This window comes from Numida meleagris, chromosome 16 (assembly GCF_002078875.1).
Source record: "Numida meleagris isolate 19003 breed g44 Domestic line chromosome 16, NumMel1.0, whole genome shotgun sequence".
Taxonomy (NCBI): Eukaryota; Metazoa; Chordata; class Aves; order Galliformes; family Numididae; genus Numida; species Numida meleagris.
In genome coordinates, this window is record NC_034424.1 from 5,269,637 (window position 1) to 5,292,784 (window position 23,148).

Sequence of the window (23,148 nt, forward strand, 5' to 3'; positions counted from 1 at the left end):
TATTTTTGTAGCATTTGTTTATTGTGTTTCTGTTTATTTGAAGAACATTTCAAAACTGCACGACATGGATTACGTTATCAAAACAGAACTTAATACAGCTAACCAGCAAAGCATGCAAACGCTACCAGGCTGTATCATAAATTGCACTTAAACCCCAGGAATTCATTGAATGTTCTCAGTCTATGCATTTCTTTATTTGCTCCAAATCAGTAGTTTTCCCAGAAGTTATGTTTCTCGTACTGAATGCATCTTTAAGACTATTGACATCTCTCACTAAAGCAATCAGACAATCAAAAACAGAGAGGAGAACAGTATGCAGTAAGCTGACACTGGAAAAACTGAAGGTATGAATCAGAATACTATCACATTTTAGAACCTGCACAATAAAATACGTTTGTTTTTTTTTTTAAAGGAGAAACCTTGTAATGATTTCAGCGTCCTTTCAACCACATCAGAAAACAGGTTTTCATCTGAATTTCAGCTCCATATATCATTAAGGATGCATAAAGTGGTCTAAGAATCTTGTCTTTCAGTGTGATACTCTGCTTCGTGCACCTCTGCGCTCTGCTGCAGCCAGTGGGATATCTAGATTTAGATCCAGGACATATCAGTCCCATCTTCTGAGATATATTCACAGCAGGGCATTACTTCTGCTCAATCTTTAATAGGCACTTTCATTTGAGGCCCTTTCCTTTGATAAGACAGAAGGAGAAAAGGGCCACTTGCAAGTACTGAAATGACAGTGCTGAGTATCAGTAGTTGAAGGCATTGCAGACGGGGAAGTCACTCATCCCCTAGCACAGATGTTGATTCAGCACGGAGGGGAGGAGTACTTTGGCAAAGAAAAATATTTTTCAAAGTAAAAAGTATAAAAGCAGCTGTTATTTCAGCAAGGTGTGGTCTTTTATGTAGTATTTACAGTCATTTACACTCTGATAATACTGCGTATCCTCTTGCAATTTTCAGTCTACTTCACAGCAGAGGACAAAGAGAGCAGGAATGTGTGTTCACAGCTTTGTAGTGCTCCCACTGTTTCTTTAGGCTATCCCGCTCCATTCAGGATTCTTCTAAAAGATCAACTAAATCCATGTAAATGATGTGAAAGTGGCAGTTCATACAATCACTGGCTGTGCAGGTGAGTTTCTGTTAAATTTTCCATTTTAAGGTTTATTTAGGTGTATGAAGCTTGAAAACAATACCCTTTTAGGAAAAAAAAAGCAACAGTTTTGGCTTGTGTCTTTCTCAAAGCAGATTAGAACAATACTTTTCCCTAAACTGATTTAGTGCAAAATTCTTCATGTCTGTTTACCAAGGCACTTTGATCATCTGTGATCATAAAAGTAGCAATTACGATCAAATATTTTCCTCTAACAGTACAGGCCATCGAATTTGTAATGCATCTTGTTTATTGTGACGTCCCAACGGTTGCATCTTGAAGGGTGTGCTGCTTAAATATTGAATTCCTGTTGCTGAAATAGCAGTAGAAGCAGCAGAATTCTTCATTACCATTTAATTTTACTAAATAAAAATTAAAGGAGCTTGGATTCTGGTAGATTCATTGGAAGTAGTGCTTAGAAAATGTTCCTATGCACAAATTGTACGTTGATGTTTTTTTGTATAATCCTTTGCCGTCTCAGTTGAACATGAAAACACTGTTACAAGATCATTCTTTCACATAACAGAGATGGCACAGATCTGAATAACACTGCAGTTAAGAAAAAAAATTCCAAAGCATCAGAAAAGGTGCAGTATTGTTACTGCAGGAACAACAGCTGCTATAGCAGACAAACATCTAAAGGTGCCTGCACATTCTTAGCTTTCTTCCTGCTCTTCAGGTGCTTCTGCATTTTTTAAAAGCAGAATCATGTGAAAGAAGGGACATTCTGCAGCTGTTTTTCCTTGGGTGCTAACAGATACGAATTCTGTAGGCCAAAACCAGACGTGTATTCTGGAATTCGAGGTCGGAAATATTCCTTTCTATCCACAACTTCGAACATGTTTGGCCTGCATAAATATGTGGTTTCTGAAAGCAAGCTATACAACCACGTTAGATTTAACATGTGTGCCCTGAAGGGGCATGTGGCCCTCTGACTAGTAAGTAGAAGGTCAGCATCTGTTTCTTTTCCTCAGTTCCAAAGTAAAGGTGCAGTGGAGCAACTGTTCTGCTAAATGCACAGGCAATCCCTTCTCATCTCAACAAATGGGAAGGTACCTAAAGCTAAAGCTCACAAAACCTGGGCAAGACAAGTTTTGTAGAAGCTTTGAGGGGGGAGCTTTACACAGTCTGAAGATGAAGGGCTGGGCCCACAGCAGCATGCTTAAACAAAAAGCCCAGAACAAAGCAAACAAAAATCTGCCTTAGCTTGTAGTGGATGGTACACTGTCACTGGGTCAGTGCAATGGAAAGGTATCAGCATCTTAAAAAAGAGAGGAAGGGAACATTTCCAGGGCTGCAAAGCATGTAATGATAAGGTGCCTGGGATAAGTAGTACAGTGCACTCTTAACAAGGCTGGATCTGCTCTGACTTCTTTCTCCCCTTTGTTCAATGGTGATGTTTTGCTGGAGTCTAAGAACTCTTCAGGGAAGTTGCAAAGATGCTGCACTCTTCAGAAGCCTAAACCAGAAAAAGCCTTGGTCTTGCAGTAGTCCCATCATATAATAACATTCCCTGCTTTTCCTGGAGAACTGCCTTCTTCACCAAATGGATGTAGATACTGGTAAGGACTGTGCTTTCTATATATTCTGTTACAGTAAATTCCATAAAAAGATTTTAGTCCTCTTTGAGGACAGGAAGGTGCGCTTAGCAGTGATGGGAAGAGGACCACTCAGTTCCACTTTCTCTGTGGACAACGTTTCCTCTCACCACACAGTCTAGTATCTGTAGATGACCGTTCTGTCTTGCTGAAAACAAATGATGCCCTCCTAGATTCCAGTCAGGGCAGGCTGTCCCCTCAATCATTTGCTGAGGAACTGGGAACTTCAGTGCATGAAAGACAGCCCCTCTCGTTGGGGATTTTACATCGTGTTTGCCCCTTACAGTTTGGATTTGGGAGTAGATTGGAGCAAGCTCCTCATGTCTAGCAGTGCTTTCTCAAGATAATGTGCCATGCGAGCTGCATTTGTGTCAGCACAGCTGTTGAAAGCTGAAATGGCAAAGTTGATATGTTCATCCATAGGGTTGTAACAGATTCCGTAGCCATCTGGAACCACGGGACCAAAACACATCACACAGTCTGTCTTTGCTGGGACCTGTGGAGACAATGTAATTAAACTTCTAACTAGCCAGGCAAAAATGCAGTTATCAAATGCTAACAACTATGTCAACAGTAGAAGAAACTCATGAAAATGCTCTAAAGAGAGCCTTTTGCTCAGCTCCACCTACCAGCCTATGTGTTGGATTCTGCTATGTAGTAGCATTGTGATTTCTTGTGCCTCTGCAGAGGAGAAAACTCCCCAGTATAAGCTTGTAGTAAGTCACAAGCAGAACTTTTTTCAGTAAGAGCCAGAGCACAGCAGCTGGCATCTAACTCTAATTGATACCATGTGCCAGTAGACACCAAACACTTTTAGTCACCTCAGCCTCGGTTATGCTTGTGTTTCAGAGAGTGGAGAAGGACTGGCATTAACGGGATTGGTAGTGGGCTTAAAATACTCTAAAGAGATGAGGGAGAAATGCAGAGAAGAAGTGCAATGGTAATAAATGGAGACCATTCCCATCTTTGCTTAAATGAGCCCTACCTGGCTGGTTGAGAGATTGAAGTGCATTGCAACAGCGTATGCTGTGTCCATGAACAGCTCGGGCATGCTCACCAAGTCCTCAATAGCTTGGAGCTTCAAGCCTAAGAGGTGGCGGTCTATTGCATTCCCCCTTATTGCCTGTAAGGATGGAAGGGTAGGTGAGAACCTGTCCAGCAGCAAAATGAGTGACACTATCACCATTTGGTTAAAAAAAAAAACAAACACACAACCCCCACTTCTAAGTATCTATACATCTACAAAGTTAGAATACTGGATATTGCCCTTAGATGGTCAGTCAGTTTTGTTTGTGAAGACTGTGAAATTAAATTAAACATACCAGTGGAACCAACCTTGCCGTTCCTGCCTATGTGCTTTCTCTGGTTTAAGGTGTTCTCCTGCAGCTGTGGCATTAATCAGAAACGATGTCAGTGAAAACAGAAGCTATTTTGCTATTTGGTCTTTCCTGTCACCAGGGGCACTTAAACCACTAGTTAAAGAGGAGAAAGCATTCAGGCAGTAGCCTAGAGCGTCAGCTCTGTGCAACAGCACTAATGGCCGCATCACTGTGCCTCAGAGATAAAGCTCTTTAGGTCTTGTTTTTCACCAGAACCCCCATTTATTGTGTAAAACCTCAGTGATGGTTGCACAGAGGTCACTTACCATATCTGTGTATTCTCTGTGGGCCTGGGTAGCTCTCCTCAGCAAGTCTGTTTTCTCCTGGTCCTGAAGAGAACACATAAATCTTAACTTGTTCTACAGAAAGGCTAACCTCGTTTTGGCTGTGCCTGTGGGATACAGGTATTTCTGTCTTGTGTGTCTACACTAAACTAATGCTAATTTTAAAATTTTGTTGTTAGGCTGCGTTATCTCATTCTGAGTGGAGTTCTCCATCCATCAGTAGTAAAACTTAGAGTGGTTAAACAAACTGTTAGAAGGGAGACAGTTCCTTATTGGAGGATTAGAAACACCTACATGTTGTTTCCCTAGCTTTCAATACACATGAAAGGAAAACTAAATGAAATCCAAGGTGTGTAACTGTATACTCCAAGCTATATTTTAGCTTTACTTTATATCAGGTGCAGTTCTGCAAAGCTGAAACCAGCTGATGTAATTAGCCAAATAAGCATCTCTCCTTATTTTCTGATATAGAGTCCTCTCATGCTACTTCTCTGCAATCCTCACCGATTTGTCAGGGCTGTCCATGGACTGTACAAACTTAAGAGACTCAATAGAAGCGGAACGGATGGTGTCTGTGCGGCCCAAACGGAACATCCTTAGTGAGGCACTCTCATATGTGGGACAGGCGTGGCCGTACATCCTGGGAGATGGAGAAGAGTCAAGCTCACGTATTTGAGTCTGAAGGTGGGGAGGCTGAAAAGCTACCTGGTGGTGGTCTTACCTGTAATATGCTAGCTGCAAGGCCAGCTGGATAAAAGCATCAGGACTTATCTTCTCTGACTTGGGGAAGGCTTTCCCAAATTGATGGAAGACCATCACTTTGATATCCAGGTCTTCAACCATGCTGCAAGGAAAGAGAGAGGAAATATTCCTTCACCTGCTGGTTGTCTTTGAAACATAAATGTATGCACTTGGCTTTCCTGAGGCTGAGAGGGAGCAGGCTACTTGGATTCCATCTACGCAGGGACTGGCAGCTCCATCACACTCAGACTTGTTTACACAGCAACACAGAGGTGAGCTTTTTTGGCCACTGCTGAAAATCTGCACTGAGTTAATTGGGCTTACGTCTGTGCATATACTCCAGCGTCCCTAGTTGAATGTACTAAAGCTTTGGTCTTTCTTAGCAAAAGTGGAATGGATAAACAACTGCCCCTTTTCCGTACCTTTGTTTCCTCCTAGCAGGTGGCTTTAGTATGCTTTTCAGCTAGGTTCAATGCTGTTGACCCAGCAGGTCACTGGAAAACTCCCTAATGGGGGAAGGCTGACATATTTGAAATGGGGACATGAGTTACACCTTCAGTCACTCACTAGACCCTCTCCAGGGCTTTATACTTACATGTTGAGGTTCTGCTTTGCCTTCTCTATGTCATTCTTGATTTCTGGAGTTATGTTAAACCGCAGCTTCTTGGGCATCGGCAAAGGAATCATTGGTGATCTTATCAGCTCAGGTTTCTTCCTGCTTAGAGAAATGACTGTGTTTAACCAGCCCTTTGACACAAGGCTTAGCTAAGTACAGCAGAACCTGGGCAGAAATGCACAGGAGATCTGCCCCACCACCTTGTGACACTTGCCACATGCCAAAACATTCTTCACAGTGCCATTACAATGTTTTTTGAAGAGTTTAGTGCCTTCTGCCCAAAAGGAACACCCCTCCTAGGTAAAAGTCCTGTTCAGAGTTTACAGTGGCATTCCCTAAAAATGGAAGCAGTGTGAGCTTGCCCGCTCAGTTCCCATTATAAATGTAAGAACAGGCATAGTTAATTAGCACACAGTACCCTTCCTCAAGAACAAATTCTTGGTGGGTGAGCAGTGAAGAGGCATGTTCTTGGGGAAATAGGTGCTGTAACAGATTTTCCTTATTTCAAAAGCTGAGGAAAAGGAGAGCAGGCAGGACTCACGTGTATTCCACGATGTGATCCAGAAGAGCAACGATGGGTGGACCTTCTGAGGGAGCGTGCTCATATACGAGACCACAGGAGCCATCTTCAGCAATGATGAACTGAGAGATCAGGAAGGAAAGTACAGAAGAGAGATGACTAGCGTATGAAGCAAGAGCTATCCAGAGAGATGTTAGTACCTCACTGCTCTGTGACAGACTGGACAGTGATCCTATTCCTGCATGCTTCAAAGGTAGCACATAGAAGTCTTTCAGCAGGGCTAGAAAGATCTGATACCACTGTTAATAGTTTTGCAAAATTAACTAGATAAAAGTGTGCCTGATAGCTATATTGGTGTGCTTCGTGCCCTGGCAATACAGAGTGGTTCAGTGGGTTTGATTTATTCAGGTGCACACATAATACAGGAATAATATCACCATGTGCTGACTTAGCCTTACTTTTCCATTACCTGAAACATCTAAGCTTTGTCCCATGAAGGAAGAGTTCCAAATAGGAACAGAATAACTGAAAACATGAAGACCTCAGCAGAGATGACAATCTTTTAAAGAACCACAGCTACGATCTGTGAGCCAGGACAGACAAACTAATAAAGAAGAAGCTCAAATAGCAGCTGCTCTTGAATGTTCTTGACTGCACAGAGAACAGATCAGAAGGATGCCGTGGGATGGCAGCTGATGCTAGGGGGGAGTGGGGAGAACAACAAAAAAAACCTGGGCAGCTTGTGGCAGAAACTGGAAAAGTGACAAGCCTAGGGAAAATAAAAGAAACAGACCTCCCTATGTTTGGGCTGCCTCCAAGCAGACAAGGCATTGTTCACCGCAGGCAGAAAATTGATTTACAAGGAACACAAAGAACAGCTACACTGAGTAAGCGTGGGCAGAGGCAGTAAAAGAAATGAAAAGTCCCTGAATCAGGAATGAGTGCTTGAGTTGACAGCAAGGGAAACTGAAGGATCTCGCGCTGTCAGCTTCCATAGCTTATCTCCCCTGTTTCCTCCACTCAGTGTTAGAGAAACTTCCCTGCAAAAGGTTTCTCTGATTGCTTGGCCCCTTCTAGTCTCAGGAAAGAGCTTCTTCATCAGACTCAAATCTTCAAGATCTTTTAAGCATCAGCACGTACTTGAAGGGTTTTGTCGAACCATCGGTTCCCACTGTTCCAGCGGCTGCCTCCACCGTGCAGCATCTGAGCGGCCACGCGACTCTTGTAGATGTCCTCAGACACCCGTGGCATTGGCGCATCAAGGCAGACAGTGCAAATGCTCTTCTCAATTGTACGCACAGATTCCTTGTTTGTCTTATCTGGGAGAGAAAAGGAACAAAATATAAGAAAGGGGAGTTGAAAGGCTTTCGAGTGGACAGAGATTGGAATTTGAAAGAGAAAGTTTGAAGGACCCAGTGTTGGATCCCTATGGTACATCAGTGTAATACTTACTATTTAGGGGTGTAAAGTCATAGCAGTTAGGTTAAAGATGAATGTGTGCTGTTCCCTGCTTTTCTCAGGCTGGATGGGCCCTGGGCAGCCTGATCTAGTGGGTGGCAACCAGCCCACGGCAGGGGGTTGGAACTGGGTCATCTTTAAGGTTCCTTCCAACTTAAGCCATTCTATGATTCATAGTTCTTACAGTCCGGCAAGCTCCAGGATTTCAGGTCTAATGCGCCAAACTTCAGCCTTCACCCACCTACCTTCTACAACAGGTAAAGCAACGCTTTGCCATGAAATCAAGTTGCTGTTTTGGGGTGGAAAGTTCATGTATGTGCCCAGAACAAGCTTCCAAACGCTTTCCAAAGGAAAGAACTGAACAGAGCACAGCGGTGAGGTTGGTATTCAAATATTTGTAGTGTTTGTTAGCACCTGGATGTTAGGGGCTGCACACACCTTTCAGAAGGTTGTTGTAGGCTTTTGCCCAGCTGTTTCGGTGGTTGGTGGTGAGGATTCCAATAGGTTCTTTGTTGGTTTGGAGGGAGGTGTTCCAGATCTTCTCCAGCTGAATAAAGAGCTGGTCGGTGGTAAGGGGGCTACCGTCACTGTTGTACACATCCAGCTCAAAGAACTGAAGATGAGAAGAACAGACAAGGACATGAGAAATGAAAGAAGATCTTAATTATCCGGCTGTAGAAAGAAGGAGCAAACACTCTGAAGAGGTAAGACCTGATCAAAGAACTCAGTTTGAAAGCAGACCTTTGAAGGGCATTCAGGATTAACAGACCCAACCAAGTCCTACTTTCCTTGCAGGACATATATACAGTCCAGGTTTTAAGAAACTTGGAAGCCATGGTAATGAGGGCCAAAACACAAGGATTTCCTATTTCCTAGATTTGCCCACAGTGGTTGAATTTGTTACCAATTTCCACTCGTGATTTCCAACTTGAGACCCAGTTTCCTAAGTCTGGGCTTTGAGAGACAGGAGCTGCAGGGACAAGAAAAATAGAGATTTTTTCTGCCTCGTCCCTTGCTTACACAGGCCTATGCCAGCTGTTGTCCAGCTAAAGCCAAAGGGAATAAAGGAAGCAGGAGTGAATCCCTACTGAGGCAAACCTTGTGGGCAGAGACTTTCTGTTGTTCCCTTTTCTCTGGCAGCACAGCTCACAGAAAGGGACATGCACATCTAAACAAACCCCCTTGAAAGTCCAGGAGCTGCTGTTACCTGGAAATTGTGAACCACTGTGATATGTCTGGACTGCTTTTTGCCCTTGGCGTAGTTGACAATGGAGTCCCGCTTGGGCCCAGGAATGCGGCAGGATGAAAGGATCTGGTAGTACTGGTTCATGCAGAGGGGCTTCCCACCCATGTACTCCACTGGGAGGGTCTCACTGAAGATAGAGCAAGGTAAGGAAGAGAAAATATAGCAGTGAGAAGGCCTGCACTCCTCACACAAGACAGGCACAGGACAGCCACTGTGCAGCCACTATCACCCCCTCCCACAAAACGTAAACATGTGTGCTGATGGTATAAAAAAAGGGCCCATCTTTTCCCATTCCTACTGTGTTAGCTGTCTGCTAAGCTGAATCCAGGGCATGATAAAACTGGGAGACGTATTGTTTCCAGTAAAATAGCAGAAGGAAGTTTTCACCTTTAATCTAGTGGGCTAGCTATGATTCATCGATTAGACTGGGCCTCTGTTGATCACTTCAGCAGTATATTCCTGCTACCCTTCTCATGGCTGGCCCTGAGCCTCGTCTGAGTTTGGATGTAAAGGTATGATGTTGGTAATGCGTTGGCAGATGCTATTTTGGGAACATAAGTAAGGCGTATTCAGTTGGTGCTTAGAAGAGGGAGTGGGGAGGAACAAGTTTCTCTAAGGCTAGCTGGAAGATGAGAAACACCAGAAACCCAAAAGGAGAGAGACAAATTCCTGCAGCCTGAGCTGTGACTCGTTCTGTGGGCAAACAGAAGTATGTAACTCCACAAGACTGTCTGGCTCAATCCCTCTAAACACGTATGCATGCCAATGAGAGCATTAAGGTAAACAAAGAACATGAAGAAAGAAAAATAAATTTGTTCTCTAGCAGTGGTAACCTTGGCAGTTAGCAACAATGCTGATTACAGTATCTCTTCAAATATATGCTGTTTTCTCTTAGCTTTCTATTTGGAAGGGAGATTTATTGACTAGGCTCAGCCTCTCTATGACAGTGAGGAACACCTGAGAAGTCAGCAAAGTTGCGAACTCACTTGTCAATCATGGTCTTGAAATCCAGGATGCCCTCGATCAGCTTGGCAGCAAACCTGGAAAAATACCAAATGTAACAAATTGAGATTCAAACACAGAGCACCTGGGGCAGAGGGGCTAGCTAAAGAAGAAGACTAGCAGAGCCTTCTCTCTGCTCTGTAGAAGTTCAGCTGTTCTGCCAAGTCCCTGTTGTGTCCATCTCTGGCTAGTTGATCCAGCTGCTCTGGGGCTGAGATTTGAGATTGCTGGATAGTCCAGCCATTTAGCACTTAAAAATTATTATTATTACATAACTAGGGAATTCTGGACAACTCTCAAGAAAGGGTCTAGTCTGAATACATAAATGATCCTCTAAAAGCAGCATTTTCTACTGCTGTGTTACGATTTTTGTCCCATCCAAGTCTTAGCATTGAAACAACATGAAAGGGACTTCTGCCCTTCCCTGGCCAGAGGCCAGCTCTGAGTTTCAAGCTAAGCTGCAGCTGTATCTCTCTGTATTCAGGACTCATCGATGCTGATCTAGTTCCTGCCTGATGAGTGTTCTGCTGCTGCTGCAACCCTAAGAGCATTCCCCTGGCAGTGAAGGATCTGAAACAAAAGCAGGTATGCTGCATGCTGACACTGAGGTGCTATGTTCACTAGGATCAACAGAAACAGTTCCCAGCAGGCAGGGAGGCTGTGACCAGCCACATCAAACTGCTTAGCTTGGGAGTGACAAATTGGCCTTTTCTGACCTGGGAGCTCCCACCCACGCATGGGAGGAAGGAGGCAGGAGGTCACTGTGGCAAGAGGTTGCAGTCAGATGAACTTCAAAGGCTTTAAAGTGATAGGAGCATTTGGCATCTGCATGCAGTGTCATCTAGATTTGTTCAACCTCCCCATCCCTAGCAAAGATCAAAGTAACTCCAAGAACCTAAGGGCTGTTAAACAAAGCACGTGTCTTCCAAGGTAGTTTTCAGTGAGAATTTCCCAGCCTTACTGAAAAATCTGAGGAAGTAAAACAGCTGAGAAACAGAAGTGAGAGAGCCATTCCAGAGAGCAAACAGCCTGGGAGCAGAGTTAGGGCTTCAGGGGAAGAGCTTTGTTAGCTGACTTGTTTCCAGTCCGTGCTGACAGACTGAGGATTGAAGAACACTTTCTAAACTTGCTTTCTGATTTCTGAAGCTTTAGATTCACACTATGCTGTCAAACTTCTTTATGCAGTCACAAAATACACAGATGCTTTTAGCTGTATTTTATATGGGTAAGCCAGATTATTGTGGAGCTGCTCAGTTCCCCTGGTCGGAACAGTGGTAGCGCTCCAAATCTCATCTTCTATTCACTTAACTTAAAAGTGAATACGAGCAAAACTTTTCAGAGATGTTTGTGTAGTTTTGTACTGTCCTGGTAAGGCTCACGCTCTGCACTCCTGGTCATGTGTATCCAAGGGAGCAGATACACCTGACAGCAGGAGTGCTCCTCTGGCTGGTACTTGTTATCTGCAGGGAGCAGTGGTAACTGGGGAAAAGGTAGCCCTGTGTAAAGGTCAATGCTAAAGTTTTGCAGATGGAGTTTGAAACAAACGTATACAGTGGTGGTTAAAAATTAAAGGGAGCTCACGGGGAAGACAGGACATGAACCAGACACTGGTTCAGGAATGAGCAAGAGAATCTGCTGCACATGGCAGCGGTGGGCTGGTCTTAGCTGTGGGACAATGATGCTCGTTGGCAGAAGACAAAGGGCAGGGCTGAACTGCAAAAAGAAGCTGGTCATGGAGAGACTGGTGACTGCTGGTTTTCTGAACCATAAATGATAGGACAAATTAGGGGACAGTCCCTGCAGCAGGTTCCCTTATCCCTCAAAACAAGCAAACTTACACACTTGAGCTAGTTTTTATGCCTCCTTTAATTGCACACACAATCTTGCTCCCTTCTAGCCTTTGGTGTGTCAGATATGTCCTCACAATACCTCCAGTCAGCGAACTGGCTGTCAAGCAAAGACAGAAACTTAAGTTTTGAGTCCTATTTTACTGCCTGAACCACCAGACTCTTCACTTTTCTACCTTATAACCAGATTTCCCTTACAGCCTACCACCCTTTCCTTATCTGTGTAGCCCTCTTGCAGAGCATGGACAGGCTATAGCATGCTAACTACTCCCAGTCAACCTGAACACCCTCCTCCCCATCCAACAGAGGTAGCTCATCCCATCCAAAGCCCAGGGGAAGGCAGAAAAGGACTTTACCTGAGCTGACCTTGTCGATCCTGAAAATCCTGCTTAGGTAAAACCACACCAGGGCTGGAGTGAACCACAACTGGCAGGCGATACTCCAGGTAAGCTGTCTTCAACCACCAGTCCGAGAGCTGGCACGGAGAAAGGCAACATGCAGGCACGGCATCTGCTGCTGTTTGACCCAAGCCAAGCTGAACACCCTCAACACCCTGCCCCCAGCTCTGTCCCACACTTTGCAAACAAATTGTTTGGGTTTTATGCTTTGCATATGGTAGAGGGGCATTGGAGTAAGGCACTGGGGGGTCTTGATCCAGGGCTTAAAGTTTCCTTCAACTCCTTAGTGCCAGCTGCGTGCTACCAGCAAGTTAAGGGCTTCAGCAGCCATAGCCACGGGCAGTGACTCCCCATTCTGCTGTAAATCTTTGCTCACCCAAGTCCTGGTGAGGGTGGTGCACAGCTCAGGGAGGTCAGCAGCAGGCTGGTTATGAAGACAGTGCCATAAAAACACAGGTCCCAGCAGACACTGAAGAGGCATGCATCAGGCCTCTCCCCCTACACAAAGCCTGGGGCCAGAGTCCCAACCTACCCAGTTCTCTGTTTTCTTTGCTCTCCTCTCTAGGCCTTTCTGCAGTCTCTCCCCAACACCTCCTGGCTTACGGAACTCAGCCACCAGCTCCTGTGTGTGGTTCAGCTCCTCCTCGCTGATAATGGGCTGCAGAGTCAGCAGGTAGCGGTCCAGTGTCTGCTGAAGTGGTGGCACGGGGAGATGGGGCAATGCTTCTTGATGAAGTAGAAATCTGCCTGGGATCTTGCCTAAAGCAGTTGGCTTCAGCAGGCCATAGGGCCTGGCCTGCAAAGCACAGAGCAAATGTCGAGACAAAACTTCCCATGATGTGCATGCAGTCACAAACAACTTGGATCTGGGAGTCCCCGTCCCAGATTCTAAAGGTACACAGCGGGGGAGCAGAGATTCTGAAGGTACACAGTGGGGGAGCAGAGTGCATGAAGCAATGCAAGGTGCAGATCTACGACTGCATGCTCTAGCAATCTCTAATCTCTATATGGTTGTAAGACGTTCAGAAAAGCTGCAAGAGAAATCTGATCAATCAAGATCCTGATTCTTATCTCAATATAGGAAACACTGCAAGGATAATGATTCATCCCCCGCTGTCTGGGCGCCTTCTAGCTGAGCATCTCCATGTGTTTCTCAAGTCAAACTTCTGTCCCGTGGGAAGAAAGTAAGTCATGACAGAAATTTAATCTTAGATAGTCAGAAACCATTTAATTGCTTCTTAGGATGTACAACAGAATAAGGCCAGAAAACTAAGAGGACCTCTGTGCCAAATTAAATTACACCTTAGGCTTTGCAGGGGGGCAGATTTAGTTAAGGTGAGCTAACTCTGAGGTGGAATTAAAGCCCCTCTGCTTTGGCCAGGGATGGTCTATCACGAGTGATGGACAGGGAAGGACTGGATGTGTTGGCCTTGGGGCAGTGCTTCTTTGTGCTGGTGAACCTCCCAGTTGGTGGAAGCCCCAGCTGTATTAGAAGAACCTCTATTCAGCTGTACCAGTATGGAGTTGTTCAAATTATAGGAACCTTTGGAGAGGGACCACTGAGAACTGTTCAGGAAATCGTGGGTGACGGCAACAGGCTTCAGGGATCAGACAAGAGAGTGAAAGCCTTAGGAAGCATCACACCAGATACTTTTCTACAGGAGTCTGGTCTTTGCACCCTCAGTGATGCAAAGTGCCCTTTGCTTTCCAAAGCAATAAGAAAAGTGCCCCCATACCTCCCACCTCCCAGGAGTTAAGCACACAGAAGAAGAAAAATCTGCAAAGTGACAAAGCCTGCTGCGTGATGCTGAGCCCCCAGAGAAAATGCTCTATGCTCTTTGTAGGACATAAGAACCATGTGATCAAGATTTGGGGAAGGAAGGTTAAAAACAAGAGAAGGGGGAATTACTAAAGCATTAAAAGAGAGGAGCTGGGAAGAAATGAAGGGAGTTAATCATGGCAGCATGAGGATACTGTACCTTCTCTGCTTGCTTCTGCTTGCTATCCATGGCTGGGAGGACAGAAATGATCATAAAGCTCTCCCTCGGCCTGTCTTGGTTTCCTCTTCCCCCTGACAACGGGCTGCCCGTGCAGGGCGTCACCTGATTAGCAAACTGCCACATGACTGCTCCGATCGGAGGGCTCAAGGCCAGGCACAGGTCAGGGAGAGCCGGGGGTAATCAGACCATCAAATGCTATGAAGGCACCTTTCCAGGAAGCCCTCGGTCACTGATTGTCAGCCCTGCACTGCCTGGTCTGTGCCTGCTGATTGCTCTTCGATCAATAGCTCTGGGCCTCCAGCCATGGCAGAAGTGAAGGCGCTTGGGGCTAAAGATGATATCTTCCTGCCCTTCTTCCATGCATGTATGATCGTTATTGCAAGACTTCGGGAAGTTCTGGGTTGTCAACCCTTATAAATAAAAAAGTACCTCCAAAGCAGGGCAACAACAGAATGGTGCAGTCCCAAGGAGTATTACACTCCTATGAGCAACTGAGGGGCAGATAGGAGCAGGCTGTAAACATAGCTAAGATAACATCTGATGATTCCAAGCAAACAGGGAAAACCCCACACGAAATTAGTTGAAAACACAAGTTAAAACGCAGAGTGGATTTATGTTTTCTCTTTTATGTCTGTCCTCTGCCTGTTTGGATCGAGGTCAAACTCAAATGTTTGATGGGAGGAAGAGCAGCGATCACAGCTGAACAGAGGAGGCAGCTGGCAGCAAAGATAGCGAGTAGCCTGGCTTTTTCCCACAAGCACCAGGGAAACAAACACCAGCAGAGCGCAGGGTGTGCGGATGGGGCCAGCTTGCGGGCTGGCAGTGCTCCCAGGCCACGTTCCAGCACGGCAGATGACCTTTTACACAGTGTGTAAAGCTGATGGGAAGCCCACCTGCAGGCTTGGGGGTGGGAGGAATTTCTAGAGCAGTGTCTGATTCCCAGCACAGCCATAACATGTAGTGTCAGATGACAGGCGTATGTTTGTCTCTTTAAATTAGAAACTGGAGCCCCCTTCAGCCCTGAGACAACCAGTGCTGAGAAAGAGCCTCATGGAGTGAATCCACCAAGCTGACGCTGTCCCACACTGCCTCCTGCCCTAAGATCCATCAGTGGTGGCAATGAGCTCTAACAAAACGAAGGGCTGGGTGCTGCACTTTGGCCACAACAACCCTGTGCAGTGCTATGGGCTTGGACAGAGTAGCTGCAATGTTGTGCAGACGAAAAGGATCTGGAGCTGAACATGAGCCAGCAGTGTTCCCAAGGGGCCAGGAAGGCCAATAGCATTATGGTTTGGATCAGCAATAGTCCAGCCAGCAGGAGCAGGGAGGTGACTGTCCCCCTGCATTGGTGCTGGTGGGGCTGCACCTCAGTGCTGGGCTTGGTTCTGGGCCCCTCACTGCAAGAAAGACATTGAGGCCCTGGAGTGTGTCCAGAGATGGGCAGAGGAGCTGTGAGGGTCTGAGCACTCCCCAGCGCTGTGGGGAGCAGCTGAGGGAGCTGGGATGGTTCAGTGTGGAGAAGAGGTTCTGGGGAGACCTCATTGCTCCCTGCAATCCCTGCCAGGAGGTTGTGGTGAGGTGGGGGTCGGCCTCTGCTCCCAGGGAACAGTGATAGGGTGAGAGGGGATGGCCTCACGTTGTATTGGGGAGGGTCAGGTTGGGTACTGGGGAACATTTCTTCTCAGAAGGAGCGGTGCTGCACAGGCAGTAGTGGGGTCACCGTCCCAGAGGTGTTCAGGGACAACCCTGTGGCGGGGATGTGGCCCTGAGGGACGTGATGGTGGGCTGGGGTTGGGGTTTCGGATCTGAGAGCTCTTCCCCAACCTCCATGACTCTATGGACGCATCCTGCCAGCAGCAATGCCGTGGCCCAGGTGGGCCTCAGTGCCCGAGGGCTGCGGGCTGCCATCCCCTCCCCGCACCCCTTCATGTGACATGAGGACGCCACCGCGTCCCTCGGTCCCCTCAGGCTAGGGGCGAGGCCCAGCCGCCATCTCACGCCCCCCGCGCTCCATCCCGCCCCGCTCGGCGACCCCGCGCCCCGCTCCGCTCGCACTCACCGCCGCCCTCGCCACGCAGCCCAGCATGGCTCCGCTCCCGGCGCCGACGCCGCCCGCCGCAAGGACACCGGCGACACCGGGCGCCGCCGCCCCGCTCGGCCGACAGGGGGCGGGGCCGCCCCACCGCCATCTTGGAGCGGGGCGAAGCCTGCTCCGCCATTTTGGGAAAGGGCAAAACACTGCTGTCAGAAGACGTAGTACAGGCGGAGCGGTGAGGCGGCTCCCCTACCCCGGCTGCCTCCCTCGGTGCGCGGTGAGGCGCCGCTCTGCCCGCTGAGGTGCCCCGTTCGAGCATGGCCGCCCCGCGCCCTTGTGTGAACAACTGCGTAACGGAGGCCGGGAGGCGTCGCGAGGGAGGTTGGTAGCCAGATGGCCGGGCCGTGCGTGCCCGTCTCAAAGATGGCCGCGAGGGCCTCGGCGTCCGGGGTGAGAGGTGAGGGGTGAGAGCGGCGGCGGCGGCGGCCTCCGGGAAGATGGCAGAGAGCGAGCGGCGGGCAGGTGCGGGCAGGGCCGGGGGCGGCGGGGGGTGGCGGCGGTGCCCTGAGGGCGGGGGCCTTCCTCACGGCTTCATCTCGCGGCAGTGGGACCCCCGCAGCCGTCGCTCCTCGCTGGGTACCCGCAGCGCGCGGCGGGGAGCGGTGGCTGAGGCGAGCGGGGCGGGCAGCCGCGCCTGGGGCCTGCAGCTCTGGGAAGGGCCGGGGCCGGGCGGTGTGTGCCAGGGCGCCTCGGCCCTGGGGGCTCCGCCGTGCTCGTGTCAGACGCTGCTCTGGGAAGGGGCTCCGCAGTGATGGTCCTGAGTTGTGGGGTGGATTTTCTCAGGAGAAGTGCACGGCTTCCTTTTCAGTCCTTGCGTGTGGTTCCTCTCAGCCTCACCTCACATCTGTTTCTTTTAATCAAAACTCGTGGGCAGACGGGAGCCAGCACTGTGATACCTTCAGCAGGTGATGAGGTGACATCAGTCCTCAGACTGAGAACTCAGAGCGTTCTGTGAGAACGCAACGTGAGAACTTTGAGAACTCAGAGCAAGTTCCATTTTGTAGTGGTTTCCCAAAGTGTTGTGGCACTTCCAAAGCAGCTTCTCTGTGTTTCCCAGGACTTTGGGTTCCCTTTTCCCTGCTCTGCACACCACGAGGGAAGGGCTGTCCTTGCTCCTGGGTGGGATTTTTCTAGAAATGCAGCCTATAATATCATTTCGAGGAGTTCCACTTTGGCGGTGCATGTCATGCAGCACTGCGCTGTGCAGAGCTGTTGCTGAAGCATTGCCGCTGGTGCTGAACAGACAGATGCCTGCAGTTTTCTGGGGTTCAGATGATGAACAGAGTGACCCTGATAGAATTCATGAATTCACGTTAGCCCTCGATTTCTTTAACAGTGGCCTGCTCTGCTGCCTCGTGCTGTTGGGTGGTCCTGTGTGGAGGCAGCAGTTGGACTCGGTGGTCCTTATGGGTCCTCTCCAACTCGGGATAGTCTGTGGTTCTATGGTAAAAGTTGTGCTTACAGAAATGACTGCCAGTTGCCTCAAAATGATCTTTGTGGCTTCTAGATTTAAGGTGCTGCGTGCCAGCATCCTCCCAACCTCAGCACTTCTGGAATGGGGAGCGCTGCTCTGGGCTGCCACCTACTGAGTTGCTCGTGTCATCTTTGCAGGAGTTGTCCTTCTTAGGGGAATGCAGCTTAGGCTTAGTGCCCTGAAAACAGGTGACTTGTCAGGAAAGTTTAGTGCTTCAGCATGACCCGAGGCTTGTTCTCCCTAGAAATAATGAAACTAGCTGGATGCTATCAGTGCTAGCTCCTGCAGGCTTCCTTGTCTGGATGGAAAATACATCTTTAGTAGAGACAGTGAACGTAATGCAACCTTCTGAAGCCTTGAAGTGTCCTCAGGGGACATTTTTGTTTGGGGATTGAGAGGATACTGTTTGGTGAGCAGGACTTGGTGAGATAAAGGCGCAGGCTGGGATGGATTTGTTTGCTTTCAGTCTCTTGGGAAATTAATGTTGCTTTCTAAGAAAGGAAGGTTAGAGGATCGCTTCCCCTCCACTGCCTCTATTTCTCCTCTTTCTTGCATCTCCCAGGCAATTCAGAGGAGATGGCTCCGCCCCTCCAGCAGAGCTTCATGATCCCCAGAAAGGAGATAAACATGGTTTCTGACATGGGCAAGTGGAAGCGCTCTCAGGTACGTCTGTGGGTTCAGGGAAAACTGGTAAGTGCTTATTATGTTACAGTGGCAGCTGGGTCTGGACTGGTAACCGCCACTAGGTGTAAAGCAGGTTTGGGCAAGCCATGGCAAATTAATTGATGTGTGTTAAAGCAGGAGTCGCTGCCTGTTTGTAGGAAAATGACTTGGCAGTGAGGTGTGGAGTCTGGCAACCAAATGCTAAGACAAAGGAGTGAGCCAGGGAGAGCCCAAAGGTTCAGGGAGACAAGAGGTGTGTAAGAATTATTACTGCTCCCTGCAAACACGCCAAGTGGTAACTCTTTCACCCTACGTAAGCTGCGCATTATAATGTACCGGGTTTACCCAATGCTGTTTGAACTCAGCCTGAATGTGATCCGGCTGTCTAGCCCTCTTACGACATCAGGATGAGCTGGTTCCTGGTGCTTTCCCACCACACTGTACTGGAAAGGGCTCTAGAGCCAAAGCCTTCAATTTCCTGGGTAATTTTTGTTTACAGTGTATGTGGAGCCGGTGGAACAGGCAGATTCTCTGTCCTCTGCCTTTGAGAGATAGCAGTGATGGCCTAGACTTGTTTCTCCTGTTGGTCCTGCTGCTTAGGAACAAGCTCTTGCTTGATGTCTAATGAGAAGCTTAAATTGCAGCCAGCTCTCTAGCAAACTTGGGATTGCAGTTCCCTTTATTAAATCTTCTGGGATTGAGGACTTGTTCCTCTCAGGATTTCTGTGTGAGAGGGTCCCAAGGAGCAAGAGTTGGCAGTGTGCTAGTCTAACCATTCCACAGACTTAGAGTGACTGAGCTGTTCTGCATATGATACTTCAAAAGCAGCCCGTATAAAGAGCACAGCAGTGAGGAGTTTGGGCCGTCTTCCACTTCTCCATCACACATGTACACAGGAGGACAGAAGGAGGAAAGGGGAGATAATGACAGGTCTGGGAGAAGCAGGGCAGAGCAGGATGTCTGGATACCGCAGAGATTCTGCAGAGCCAGGGAGTTTGAATTTGACCCGATAAGAGGCAGAGAGCTGAGAGAAGGATTTCAGGGGCGGTGTGAGCTTCCTTAGAATTCTTCTCTCTATAATTTTTTCAGCGATGCAGAGTTCTTGGTGCAGTCACCATCTGCCTTCAAGGTCTGCCAAAAATAGCAGTAACCTCACAGCAAGCCCTGTGCCCTGCGTGTCTCCAAGAAAGCAGTGCTGTGTTCTGGGAAAGGTTCCCTTGGTGTGCAGGAGTGTGCTCATGCTGCAATGCTTATTCAAACAGACTGTGGGTACTCACTAACGCCTTGCTCTTTTGGATGTGTTTGCAGGCATATGCAGATTACATGGGTTTCATCCTCACTCTGAACGAAGGTGTCAAGGGCAGGAAACTGACCTGTGAATACAACGTTTCAGAGGTAGGAGAAGAGTTTTGTTTCTCCTTTTTTGCTGCTTTTGATTTATTTTTTTTATTTTGGTCTCTACAGTGAATATCTCTTAAGCAAGGGATGAGTTCACGGCTTATCTGGGAGAAGAAATACGGTTGGGCTGTGTTTTGGGGGCATAAATTTCAGTCTATAGTGCTCCCTTCTGGTGCAGGGGCTCTGTATGCTTGCTGGTAAGGAAACAGAGCAAGCTACAGGTGGACATAAACTGGTGATGGAAAGGAAGATGCAGAAAGAATGTGTTTTGGTCCTGCTTTTGCAGTCTGGCTTCAACGAAGTTGGTTTTGTAGATGTGATACTTCCTCCTGGCTGCAGCCAAAAGGCAGAGGAGTCTGTACTGCTCCTACTTCTCCTACTGCCCTTCTGTGTGACCTCATCTAAGGGGTGCTGGGCCAGTTCTAATGTCCACTCACCTTATCAGGGGCATGGCATAGTGTTTTGGAGCCAGTGGGGATGCCACAGAGGAGGGAAGGCATCCTCCCTGCTGCTGTTTCCTTCCCCCAGCCATATGGATGGCTGTTCTGAGGTCACTGTGGGTGCTGCGGTGATCTGCAGAGCGTGTGCTGGCCTCTGGCTGTGCTTCCATGTTGCATGCTGAATCCTCCTCCCTTGTTCTGTGTTGGAGTGAGGAGATTCTTTGGTATCCTTTTACCATTTAAGCTTATCACAGCTGTGCAAGACAGCTGGGAACGGTCTGTCTAGAGAAGATCGAGGTGGAATGGAAAGCAGGCTGGGCCTGTGTGTTTATAGATTTGTTCTTGTGTGGGAAGGCAGCCTACAACGATCTTTAAGCTAGCCATTTATGTCTGAAACAGGCATGTTAAGTCCGACCTTCCCTTCAAGGAGCCGATGTGTGAATGAGAAACTTTGCTTGTACTTCATGGGGGGGATCAGGGATAATGAATGCCTCTCTAACAGGCTTTGTGTCCACCTTTTGTTCCTTTAATTCGGTAGAATGTGCCGTCAAATGCCACTCTTGCTTTCCACTGTTTGTATTTCACCTTTGAGTTTTGTCTTTGTCATAATCTTGCTCATTCATAGAGCAGTTCTAGGGAAACAAAGCATTAAAAATGAACAAAAGGAAGGAAAAAAAAAAAAAAAAGAAAAATCCCTCTTCCTCCAACTCCTCCGAGAGGGTGTCAGGCTGTGTCTGTGCAGCGGGTCCCTCTTGGAGTGAATTGATCCGGCCCTGGTACAGGCGATAAACAAGAGATGTGATCCCGGCTGCTGGGGATGTGGCAGGGAACATGTCCCATTCCCCTCACATGGGGGAGAGCAATAACCCGTGACTGGAGGCACAGGTGGAGCATCCCCTGGGTCGCCTTGTTGATGAGGTTGCCTGTTCACGCAGGTTTGTTTGTAGATCAAACTGCTTATCTTTGCTTTTAAAAGCTCAGCCCCTTGTGGCCTCTGCTTGCATCTCTGCTCTGCTTTCTTCTCTTTTGCCGTACCTGCTGCTGATGTGCTTTTGTGCCATCCCATCTTCCTCCCTGATCAAATGCTGGAGATGCCTTCTTTTGGCAGTGACCTCCTGGAATCCTTTCCGCTGAATGCGTATCCTCTCTGCGGCTTACTGTATTGCTTTGCCACGGAGGAAAGCAAGCATGGTCTGTTCTGCTTTGAAAGAGACAGCTTAATAGGTTCTGTAGTGGTGTGTATCAGTAGCAAACTCACTGCTGGAGTGAGAGCCTGGTCCTTTGGGGGCTGAGCCCCTTCTGAGATTGGCTAAGCTTGCTCTGCTCCTGCTGAGAAATCTGGAGTTTTGCTGGTGACATCTGACGAGTAGCGATAGCTGGGTGGCTGTGTAGGACTGTGGCATTGTATCTGGCAGGGTCTGTGTGACACGGACAGGCTGTGACCTGCCTTCTCCTGCAGGGAGTGATTCTCACGTGGGGATCTGCGCAGAGGGTGCTGGGCTGCAGCCTGCAGCAGGCTTTCAGAGCTGCAACTTTGCTCAGAGCAGCAGTGCAGCAAGGGAGAGGTTAATGCTGGCTGTGTGAGGGGCAGACCTTCCCTTTAAGCAGCCAGCTGCCCAGCAGCACTGGGGGAAGCTGCCTGGCCTCGTGGCTTGCTCTGCTCTCTGGTAGGAGGCAGAAAATGCCCCGATTTCGGTAGTTCCCTACTCCGGTAGGGTGTGAGGAGCCCCCAGGGTCAGGCTTGCTCCCTGTGGGCAGCTCTGGTGCCTCTGCAGCACCTGCTCCTGCCCCTGCTCAGAGTGATGCTGACAGGTCTCTGTTCTGCACGAGGCTCTGCAGCTCTCCGTTGGGACCGGCGGCAGACTCAGGGTCAAGGCGATGCAAAATCAGCACAACAGGAAGAGCAAAGAGAGCGGGAGGGGGGTGCGGCGGCTGCCCTTGCTTTGATCACTGGAAAGGTAAAGCAAAAATAGAGCTTAAAAACCCAGCCAGGCAAAACAGGGCTGCAGTGATGCTGATGGTTGTGTTCCCGTAAGCCCCGCTGCTCCCCTCCCTCCCCCTGCTGGGGTCAGCCCCGGCTGCACAAGTTTCCTCTGCAGGACAATGGGAGCTGCTGCTTTTAATAACCCCTTTTCAAAGGGCCGTGAGCCCAAACCGAGCCGCATCTCTTTAATTATTTATTGGCACGGCTGAGCCGGCAGCTGGGTCCTGCTCACCCGTGTTCGGTGGGGCTGCGCTTTTTAATCCTTTTAAAGCAAGTGAGTGGGGAAGGGGAGGTTGGACTGTGTGCTCCCCAAGGCCTGCGGGCAGATCTGGGGAGGGGGAAGGAACCCGTCCTCAGCAACCATTTATCCAGGCAGCTCCGAGTGCTCACTGAGAGGGGTTTGAAATACGGGAGCTGCTCGTAATGAGCTGCTGGTGCCGGCGGATAAATCACCAGCACGATTTAATTATTTAATGCAACCCAGTGCTGAGGATGCTGTTGCTTAATTGGAGGGGAATGCAATAGCCAGGAAGGGATAGAACTGAGTCCAAACCCGACCCATTGCAGTGGGGAGGTGCTGGGTTTCTGCAGCATTTTGGACAGCAGAGGGCTGAAGCAAAGAGGGCTGTGCTGCCTTGGTCTGTGCAAATCCTTGGCACAAGCATGCAGCCTCTGTCCCTCAGCACACTTGTGCTTGGGTCCTCTGCATTCCCAGTGTGCTCAGGTGAGGTGTTGCCCTCCCTCTCAGCCCCTGGCCTTACTCATCAGCCAAGTGCTGAAGTCCTGTGGGATGAGTGGATCCTTGCCCTTCCTGATCCCTGTCCCTACTCTCTGATCCCACCATGTCCT

At 48.5% G+C, this 23,148-nt stretch overlaps 2 protein-coding genes across 4 annotated transcripts in view; one reads left to right on the forward strand and one right to left on the reverse strand.

The window, feature by feature from the left end:
• CRAT (carnitine O-acetyltransferase) lies at positions 1-16,479 on the reverse strand. The gene is given in 16 exon segments (XM_021414338.1): positions 1-3,250; positions 3,740-3,877; positions 4,400-4,462; positions 4,922-5,057; positions 5,139-5,261; positions 5,754-5,873; positions 6,316-6,416; positions 7,435-7,613; positions 8,191-8,365; positions 8,960-9,125; positions 9,985-10,038; positions 12,204-12,322; positions 12,778-13,041; positions 14,225-14,327; positions 16,305-16,345; positions 16,348-16,479. Coding segments are annotated over 16 exon segments (2,115 nt in total). The 5' UTR covers positions 16,465-16,479; the 3' UTR covers positions 1-3,034.
• The window catches only part of PTPA (protein phosphatase 2 phosphatase activator), a 23,242-nt gene continuing 16,559 nt past the window's right edge, over positions 16,466-23,148 (forward strand). The window contains exons 1-3 of one of the 3 annotated variants that reach the window (XM_021414358.1): positions 16,466-16,661; positions 18,377-18,477; positions 19,786-19,872. In XM_021414358.1, the coding sequence (XP_021270033.1) occupies positions 16,598-16,661; positions 18,377-18,477; positions 19,786-19,872 (252 nt within the window). In that variant the 5' untranslated portion in view covers positions 16,466-16,597. The other 2 variants (XR_002443718.1, XM_021414359.1) reach the window with 2 other exon arrangements.